Source organism: Trichechus manatus, unplaced genomic scaffold (assembly GCF_000243295.1).
Source record: "Trichechus manatus latirostris isolate Lorelei unplaced genomic scaffold, TriManLat1.0 scaffold00181, whole genome shotgun sequence".
Taxonomy (NCBI): Eukaryota; Metazoa; Chordata; class Mammalia; order Sirenia; family Trichechidae; genus Trichechus; species Trichechus manatus.
Window position 1 is genome coordinate 407,898 of NW_004444117.1, and position 10,805 is coordinate 418,702.

At 42.5% G+C, this 10,805-nt stretch overlaps 1 protein-coding gene across 1 annotated transcript; it reads left to right on the forward strand.

The window, feature by feature from the left end:
* The first annotated feature begins 762 nt into the window (after positions 1 to 762).
* Positions 763 to 1,783, forward strand: LOC101355557 (olfactory receptor 2L2-like). The gene has a single exon (XM_004387174.2). It carries the CDS (start codon positions 836 to 838, stop codon positions 1,781 to 1,783), a length of 948 nt encoding a protein of 315 aa, XP_004387231.1. The 5' UTR covers positions 763 to 835.
* Positions 1,784 to 10,805: the final 9,022 nt, after the last annotated feature.

A 10,805-nucleotide genomic window follows, 5' to 3' on the forward strand; every position in this document is an offset into this window, starting at 1 on the left:
CCTTGGCAGTGGTTGACCATGCTTACTAGAACATGAATGCATGCTGTCTGGTAACCATACCACCAGAGACGGATCACAGTTTGCATGTTGTGATGGTTACGGTCATGTGTCAACTTGACTAGGCCATGATTCTCAATGGTTTGGCAGATATTATGTAATCATCCTCCATTTTTTGATGTGATCTGAGCAGCTAATCAGTTGAAAAAGGAGTTTCCTTGGGGGTGTGGCCTGCATGCAATGTATAGGGATGTGCTGGCAAAGCTTGCTTGCTCTCTATCCTGCATCCGACTTGTTGTCTTCTGACCTCTGGTTTTGGGAAGTGAGCTGGCAGTCTGCTGCATACCTGCAAATTTTGGGTTTGTCAGCCCCTGCAACCACGTGAGTCAGGGGAAGCCTCAAGCATTATGTCTGGCCCACAGATTTGGGGCTTGCCAGCTTCCACAACTGTGTAGGCCATTTCCATGAAATAAATCTCTCCATATATATTTATATATATGCTTTACTGGTTTTGCTTCTCTAGAGAGCCCAGCCTAAGACACATGTGGACTAAAAATGCAGCTATAATCCACACAGAAGGATTCAGGCATTGTGCCAACCAATGCAGTCTAGGGTGGCCCAAGTAATATCCTCAGTTTCTGTTGAACATCATTGCTGGTGGGTAATTAACAGTGGATAGAAAAGCATCACTCAAATTATCTTGCTGCATATTTGAATTTGATCAATAAACTTCTTGAAATTCAGAAATAGGTTCAACTTGGCGATGCATGTACACAGGAAGTGAGGAGATATCACTCTGTATTTTTCTCTGATGATTTTCCAACTGGTATACTAAGACATGGGGCAAGAAAACAAATCCACCACAGATTTCATTCTCCTGGGCCTCTTTTCTGACTCTCAGCATCCTGGCTTTCTTGTTGCCATTGTCCTCATGATTCTCATGGTGGCCATCACTGGAAACTCTGTCCTGGCCTTGCTGATCTGGGGTGATGCTCACCTCCACACACCCATGTACTTCCTGCTCAGCCAGCTCTCCTTCATGGACCTGACACTCATCTCCACCACTGTCCCCAAGATGGCTGCCGACTTCTTCTCAGGACACAGAGGTATCTCCCGCACTGGCTGTGGAGTCCAAATCTTTCTTTACTTGATGCTAGGAGTGGCTGAGTGTGTTCTCCTGACCCTCATGGCCTTTGACCACTACTTGGCCATTTGTAGCCCCCTGAGATACCCAGTCTTCATGACCTCCAGTGTCTGTGTGCAGATGGCTGCCAGCTCATGGGCTGGGGGTGTTCTTGCCTCCTTAATGCACACAATTTATGCCATGCACTTTTCTACCTGTGGCTCCAGGAAAATTCACCATTTATATTGTGAAGTCATGGCCCTTCTGAAGCTCTCTTGTGAGGACACTTCCACCTATGAGAAGGTGATCTTAGCGTCAGGCATTGTTTTCCTTCTTATCCCTTTTGGACTCATCCTGACCTCCTACACTCTCATCTTCCTCGCTATCCTCCACATGAGCTCCCGCGAGGGCAAGAAAAAAGCTCTGGCCACGTACTTCTCTCACCTTGGTGTGGTAAGCCTCTACTTTGGTCCAGCCATGATTATCTACATGTCCCCAGGTTCCTCCCTCTCCCCAGAGGTGGACCAACACCTCTTTGTGTTTGATGCCATCATTACTCCTGCACTGAACCCCCTAATCTACAGCCTGAGGAATAAGGAGGTGGTGGGGGCTCTGAAGAAGGTGCTGGGGAGAATGCTGATGGTTAAACAGGAAAGAAGTTGATTGTTTTAAATTTAAAACCATTTAAATAGAGTTCAATATTGGCCAGACATTATTCTGAGGACCTCCTATAGATTGACTCTTTTTATCATCACTATGATCCAGTGTGGTAGGTATTATTATCTCCATTTTTCAGACACGGAAACTGAGGCCAGGCTATTAGTCACTTGTTATGCAGAGAACAAGTGGAGAATCTAGGTTAGAAGCCATACCGTATGCCTTCCTATTTACTGCTTCTTAAAAATCTGCATTCTCTATTCTTTGACCAAAATCTGACAGGGCAAATGTGAAAAATTTGCCTTACTCCTTTAGATTTCATTTTATCTACCACCATCAGGATGTGATAAAATGCTTATGTTTCAATCTCTAATAATATTAGTTGGCTGTATCTGGGGGCAAATATACATGGTTCATTAGCTGTCCATGGAGAAGTCCCTTATAAGCCTTTTGAAAGAGATCCTGATCAATAGACTCACCTGGGAGCTCTTAAAAATCCATAGTTGTTCCCACACTAGACTACTGAATCACAATCTCCAGAGAAAAGTCTAGAGTCTTTTTAAGAAGCCATATGGAGAATCTTACCATCAGGCACTGCTGTGGAGCCCCGCTCTGCGATATGGTTTAATCCACCCTTTCTGCATTCTGTATTCTGTGCCTTCCTCCTGGTATTCTGCACTGCAGCCTTACTGAGATATTCCAACATTCTCAACAGGCATCGCATATACTCTTGCGCTTCCTTCAGCCTAGAATGGCCTTCACCTACACTGACCATCCACTGAAATGCTGGTCATTCCCCAGACTTACAGCTGGATCTATCAGCTCCTTTCTAACTGTGTCCCTGGGACTCATCTGTATCTCCAGCAGAGCCAGTCCCCAACCCTCTGCTTTGAGATGCCCAACTGTCTCCACAAAGAGCAAGTAATGTGCCTAGAACAGAGCCTCAGACTGAGTCATCTTTGGGTGCCCTACAGATTTTTGTATCTGTAGATGACAAGTAATGATCTGTTGAACTGAATTTCTTGAATTGTTTATGGTATTTGTCTTAAGTCCTGATCTGGGTCTCCAAATAGTTCCATAGAATCTCTTTCAGCAAATCTGAATTCCTAGGCCATGTGAAAAGTTGCCTCTGTGGATTAGTTTCCTAGGGCTGGTGTAACAAAATACCACTAAGTATGTGGGTTGTAAGAATAGAAATTTACTGTGTCACAGTTCTAGAGGCTAGCAGTTCAAATTCAGGTTGTTGGATAGACTACGTTCTTTGAAGGCTCTAGAAGATCTTGTTTATGCTAGCCCCAGGCATTCCTTTTCTTATGTTTGTATCTTCACATAGCCATCCTTGCTCTGTCAGTCTCTGTGTCTCTTCTTTTTTCATTCAGATTGGATTAGGACCCATGACCCAGTATGACCTCATGTAAACTTAATTGATAATATCTTCAAAGACCCTATTTCCAAACAATGTCATGGTCACAGGTACCAGGAGTTAAGGCATCAACGTATCTTTTTGGACAACACAATTCAACCCATAAAACTCTTAGTCATGTGGTTTTCTCAAATGTGGGAGAATATGAAACTAGACTGAGCAAGAGATGAATAACATTCACTAGACTCACCCACACAGCTGCTCTTTCTGTTGTTCTTTATCCATTCTTGTATTTTTCCACATTCATAATATGTATCAGAAATGCTGTTGTGTCAATTCCAACTCACAGGAACCTCATGAGTGTCAGAGTAGATCTGTGCTCTATAGGGTTTTCAATGACTGATTTTTGGAAGTAGATTGACAGGCCTTACTTCTGACCCATCTCTGAGTGGACTTGAACCATAACCTTTTGGTTAACAGCTGAGTGCAACAACAGTTTGCACCAGCTAGGGACTACTTGTCCATCACATGGTCACAAAATGTCAACTGTGCTTTTCATTCTCTGAATATTTAAATAAATTTGACAGATTTCACATTATAATGAAAGTTGATATTAGATAATCTGTTGATGATCTTACTGTATTGTGGAAATAAAAACTAAGAACATAATATTTTGTCAGAGTGCAAAGTCAATCAAAAGTCAAAGCATGATCAAGCAACAGCAAGCATGATACAGAAAAACAACACTCAAATTGCAAATTTCCAATCATAGCCAAGGTTAAATATTCCAATTTTGCATCTTCCTATATTATGAATATAGATTAACCTACACCAAACTCAGCAGAAGGATTCTAGTAACTGGAAGAGATTAATTCCATTTCATGGAAATGTGACTGGCCAATATCTGGACTAACCCAAGTTTTATCCTTGCCTCTCTCCACTTCCACTCTTTAAGATTCATTTCCAGTCACTAACCCAGTGACTTCCACCTTTTCTGAACAATTTCAGCACATGTGGCCCATAAATTACCTTGGGATGGTTACCATATACTTCTGATGGGATCTTTTATATTGCTATTTGGACTCAGTCTGGTTAACGAACTAGGAAAATGTTGCTCTGTGTTGTTCCACAATACCCTGGAAAACTCTGAGGGCACAGACTCTGAGGTCTTAGTTTCATCCTCAGGATATGCGATATATCAACGGTTTGGTTCATAAATCAATGTGTGGGCAGAAGCAGACCCCAGCCTCATGACAGGGTGGGAAGAGCAGGGTCTTTGCAACTGACAGATCCCAAGCTTCACATCTGCACACAGGCACACTGCGTAAGGTCTGATCTGTACTGCGGGATCATGGTACCTCCCTCCCAGGTTGGCTGTGATGTTAAAGTGAGTTGGCCTATTTAAAGGTCAGTGCCTTGAACCGTTACTAAAAAAGTTTGTTTCTTCATTATATTAAATAAGAATCACTTTTCTAAACTGATTGCTTGAATTGTTTGTAATATATTATTAATATAGTTGACTATAAACAGCAGCCTATTGGCTGCTTCCACTTCCATGCATTCAGAATATCCTTGTCCCTATATAAAGCATATGATTAGGAGCAAAGGCTCTGAAGCCAGAATGCCTAAACTTGGGTCTCTCTGCCTCAGTTTCCTCATGTGTACAAGGGGTTAGTTATAGAATCTACCTTCTAAGATTATTGCGAGGATTACATAAGGTAAATGAGTAAAGTTGAGAAGTGTGCCCGCATGCTGTCACCATTTGATAGATGCTGTTGTCATTATTTGTTCCTACCTCCTGAATGGGAGGTCCTTGAGGAGTTTGAGAAGAGCACCATGAAGCCTCAGAGCTAGGATATTAGTGGATGCCTGTGCTGAATCTTGGAAGGCAGATGACAGTTAGCCAAGCAAAAGAGGTAGGGAAGAGGCCACTGCTTTGGGCAGAGAGGTAGGTGCAAAGGCCCTGAGGCACGCCATGGCCTGGTGGCGTGTCTGGGGATGGTGAGTATTGTGGGATGACCGGGGCTGGGAGGGTGGAACATGGTGGAAGATGGAGCCAGATATCATGCCCCCATATAACCCAGACATCCTTCCTTTATCGGTATCACTTTCTTATTCATTTTCAAATCCATTAGGGAATACTTAGCTAGACCCAGGCACTGTACTAAGAACTGGAAATACAGAGGTGAATAACCCATGAATTCAAGTAGCTCCCACTGTGAGGGTTAGATGCATATAGTCAGGATGGGGCTGTGTTTAGGATAGCAGAGAAACAAGGAATAGAGGCAGGTAGCCTTTTCTGGGAGTTTAGATCAGGCTTCCTGGAGGAACTGCCCTCTATCTGGGTCTGAAAGAATAAATACAATTAGCCTGGGGAAGAAGGAGGGAGTGGTATGGAAACCAGAGGGAGCAGGGGAACCAGGCTCCCAGCAACCAAAGGCATGAATGCAGGAATCAAGAACATTGGACCATTTGGGGGAGTGTGTCCCCAGGGGTAGGGTCTTAAGACCACCAGTGTCCCAGGACTGCCACTGCAGCTCAGTCTCGCCCAGACTAGAGGATAAGTATGTTTACTTGTTTATTTGTTTTTGCTTGATGGAGTTCAGTTGCGGTCTGGAGTGGCATGTTAATTAAAGTCTGGGGATATCACGGAACCAAGACACTCCCCTGAGACTTAGTATTGTCTCTGACTTTGGCACTGCCCTATATTTAGCCCCTATTCTATTTTGGAATCATGAACTACAGAATAGTCAAGGCATAAATTTGTTCACTCCTAGCAGCCCTTGGCCTACATTCTGGGTGGTCTTTCCATATAAGCCACATGCTCAGTACTTGCAAGGCAGCAGCAATGTGCAGAGGAAAAGGGTGGGCCCCTCCTCCATTCCAAGATGAACCTGGGAAGGTCTCCGGCATGGAGCTATGAGCTCAGCTTACTGGAGAATTAATGTTCTGGATCATGCGCAAGTACTCCTACCTCATGCTGCGTAGAATTGCTCTTAGTTAAGGGTCAGTTGATAAATTAACCAAGGAAGCAGTTGTTTCAGGCAGAGTGAGTCACCTAAAGGTTTTAGAAACAAGAATCCAGATGTTGCAAGGTTCTTTGTCTTACTCCGAGTGTGCCATTATTTTATCGGAAAAATGTTCTGGATTCCTGTACTTGCTAAATGATCCCAAACCCTTGACCACTTTGACCATGTTCTGACTTGCCCAGCTTTTGAGGCCTTTCCTACTACCCTGCACTGTCTGGCTACACAAGGCTGAGAAGCTGTACCCTGAGACAGGGTGCCTTTGTACCCTTCAAATGCAGCCCTTGGATGGTGTTCTGGATTAAGGCCAAACCCTTAGTTTTGATGATCAGATGCCATGGAGTAACCTTTGAAAGAGCAGCTATTTAGGAAGGAGAGGTAGAACGCAGGTGACAAGAAAGTCGTGTCATGGTTTTTTTCCTTCTCAGGTGCTTAGAGGAAAATGAAAGAAAAAAAAAATTGAAACTCCCCATTCCTTAGGGCTGTGAGTACAGACTCTTTGAGATAGAGGAGAGTCACAATCTCTTCCTGAGTTGTGGCCGTGGATGAAGTCTGGAGAAAGGTGATTGCATGAACGGGGCTAGTATCATGATCTGTGAAGAACATTTTTGACTGTCCTAAACACATTGGGACAAAATTAACAGGGCATCTTGATATGTACTTCTCTTGTATTGATAATGACTATTGGAGGTATTGATGATTAATAAAAAGTACTTATTATATAATAAGTATAAATATAAAGTGCTTTATATGCGTTTCCTCATTTATTCTTTGAAATAGACCAAGTAGGCAGGTATTTTGGGAGTGGTAAATTGTATACTCTCCCCAGCCTGAGTGTATGGATTTAAATCTCACCTCTGGTTAGGAGCTCTGTGTCATTAGGTAAGTGACTTAAACTATCTAAGTTTAATGTTCTCACATGGGGTTGTTTATGAAGAATGAATGAGTACTTAAACATTCGGAACCACACCTGGCATGTAATAGGAGTTCAGATTGTGTTTTTTTTTTTTTAAATCTCTCATTACTTTTTTCCTTCAGTTTTATTGAGATATATTTCATATACCATACAATTCATCCATTAAATGGCTTTCAGTACATTCACAGAGTTGTACAACCATCACCACATAATTAATTTTAGGACATTTTCATCACATTAAAGAGAAACCCCATACTTACTAGCAATCATTTGCTGTTTTGTTCCAATCTGTTCCACCCCCAGGCCCTGGCAACCACTAATCTACTTTCTGCCTCTGAATTTGTCTATTCTGGACATTTCAGATAAATAGAATCATACAATATGTGGTCTTTTGTGACTAGCTTCTTTCACTCAGTGTAATGTTTTCAAGGTTCATCCATGTTGCAGCATGTATCAGCACTTTTGTTTTGTCTGTTTCTCACATGGGGTAACTGAAGCTTAGAAAAGCTCAGTAACTTCATCAAGGTGTGTTTGGATAGCAAATAAAACTCCCAACAATGACGTGGCCCTGGTGGTGCAGTGGTTAGAGTTCAGCTGCTAAATGAAAAGGTCAGTGGTTCAAACTCACCAGCCATTCGGTGGGAGAAAGATGTGACAGTCTGCTTCCATAAAGATTTACAGCCTTGGAAACCCTATGGGGCAATTCACCTCTGTCCTATAGGGTTGCTATGAGTTGGAATGAACTCGACGGCAACGGGTTTTGGTTATATTCTCTAATTGGATTGTTTGATGATTTACTGTTAAATTTTTGAGAAATTGAGCTGTACAAACTTTTCAAAACCTCAATATAACATTTTTATGGTTTCCATTAAACAATGACTAGTGATACAACAGAAAAACATAAAAAAATTAAATTAGAACAATACAAAATTAAAAGATATTAGCCCTTTGTTGGATATGTGGTATGCAAATGTTTTTCCACTCTGACTTGTGGAAAAACAGAAACTATCCTCACCCCTGTGTGAACAACATTCACTATTACCTTTAATTTTTTCTGGTGGTTCTTTTCCCCGGTAATTTCCATACATGTTTTTGATGATAATTCTCTGCTGAATACGTGAGGGACAACCTTTGCAGATCTCCTAGGTTTTCTGTCTGAGTTGCTAACTTTCCTCTAGTACTCTGTCCTGTGATCTCTAGCCACCTTGGTCTCCCCTGACTTTTAGGTCACCCTCCTCAACTCAGAAAGTCCGCGTGTTCTGTGTTCCCTGTCTCTGTGGCACAGCTCTCAAGGCAACAAGCTGTGGCGATTGTAGGACTCACCTTGTCTGTTTCCCATTTCTCAAGATCACTCTGCTTGATGTGTTCAGACATCTCCTGATGTCTAATGTCGTGAAAATTGTTATATATATGTGTGTGTGTGTTATATAAATTTATAAAAAATTTTCTTTGGTTCCAGGCAAGAGGATAAATCTGAATTCTGTTACTTCATTTTGGCAAGAAGCAGAAGTGTGGATATGTGTTTTGGTTGGTTGAATGTGAGAAATATGGAACAATCAAGTAGAATAGCTAATTGGGAAGGGAGGGGTAAGTCTCGGCCTGCATTTACTGGATACGATCAGTTAGAAACTTCTTAACCATGAGAAGGAAAATTTCGTTTGCTGTCACAGTAAGGAATAAGGTGAGATTAAAAAAAAATTATTTTTGAACTAGATAAGGCATTATGGAGGAATTAGAGATGAATGAAAGGAAAGTTCGGTACAAATGATAGCACCAGGATATTTTTGAAGTGTCAGTAAAAAGTTAATCCAATTTAGATTTAGTAGATTTTTTCCCCTTTTTTTGGTTTCTGATGCTTGCCCCATGAATGGATAGATACTACAAATATTTATTTCCTCCCCACACACCCTATTGTGAAAATGCAGTACTAACACTTAAAATTTCTTGTATCTAAGGAATCATAGTTACTCTAGCAGGTTATTATAAGAATTGGAAGACTTAAGAAGCAGGGCAAAGATGGTGGAGTAGTCAGACGCTTCTGTGGTCCCTCTTACAACAGAGACCCGAGAAAAACAAGTGAATCAATTATATATGACAATCCAGGAGCCATGAACACCAAAAGCAAAGCTGAGTAATCTGACTGAGTGGCACGAGGAGGAAGAGACAGTTTGGAAGCAATGAGGAGTTGACAGACCTGACCTGGCAAGAGCCTGAGCCCTTCAGGCCAGATCAGCCCCTGGTGCTCTGTGAGGCAGGTAAGCAGCGGCACTCAGGAGGCATTTTCCACACTGGGAGAGATCCAATGGCACAGAGTCTATTCGGCCATCCAGAATCAGTTAGAAGCAGCCCTCCATCGGTAAAAGATAAGTACTTGCATCTGGCCTACTGTGCTGATCAGACACCTTCCTTAGGAAAAAAACCTCTCTCCCATTTACTTCCCCACTCCCTGCTCTGCACTGTGTCCAGGCCAGCTTCAGCAATTACTGGGCACCCTAGGCTGGAAATAGGACCCATCATGCACCCTGAGCTATTCTGCCAGCTTTGGAGAGGGAATAAATTAACAAACGGGAAAAAATAATCTGCTGGCTCCCCTAAACCAGGAACTCAGGATAGGCACAGCTCTTTTGCCTACACAGAGGTATAAAGGGTCCATGGACTTTGAGTGCCTTTCCTCCTGCAGAGACTTGTGTGGGCCCATTTCAACAGTGTAGGCCCTCATTACCACAGTACAACAGGATATAAACCTGAAATCTAACTTCAACTGTTTCAGCTGTGAAGTGGCAGGTTCCTGACATTTGACACAGCTCTGCTTATTAAGCAGGATCTTCACGTACCCACATCAGGTGCCTGAGGAATCATGGCTCCACCCACACCACCTAGCCAGCTGCGACAGTAACCCAAGAATAAATGATGTCCCCCAGCCCTTACAGCCAACAGCATTCAGTGGTCATAGACCAGCTGCAAAACCCACCCACCCATGTGCTCTAGGAAACAGGGACACGCTTTCTTCCTGGACACTTGAGGGTGGTGTTTGGTCCCCTTACCTTGCTCAGCATGTATCCCCCTACTGCAGCCGGATGCCTGTGCCTACACCAATCACCCATGCCTGTCTAGGACTGTAGGTGAGAGCCTGCACCACACACTTGGTGGCTGACTACCTGGACATCTGAGTTGAATCCATACAAGAGGAGTGAGTGGACTCCTGGGCTCATATACTTAGCAGCAGGTCTGGCCACCTGGTGGCAGGACATTGGAGCTTCAGGGGCACCAGGCTGGGCTAGGTCATAGGAGCAGCCTATTTGGGCATATCAAAACAAAACAAAACAAAAAGCTAGGACACAATAAGCAAACATAAAATTAATAAATATAATAACTTACTGATGTCTCAGAGACAACAGTCAATATCAAATCATATAAAGAGGCAGACGATGGCTTCAGCAAGATCCAAAAATAAAGAACATAGAAATTTTCCAGAGGAAGAAAATTTATTGGAATTACCAGAGGCAGAATACAAAAAATTAATATACAGAACTCTTCAAGAGATCAGGAAGGAAATTAGGCGAATGTAGACCTAATAATTGAGGAACTTAAGAAGACTAAAGGAGAGCATAATGACAAATTTAACAGGCTGGCAAGAATCCATAGAGAGACAGCAATCAGAAATCCAGACGATTAACAACAAAATTTCAGAATTAGACAACTCAATAGAAATTCATAGGAGCA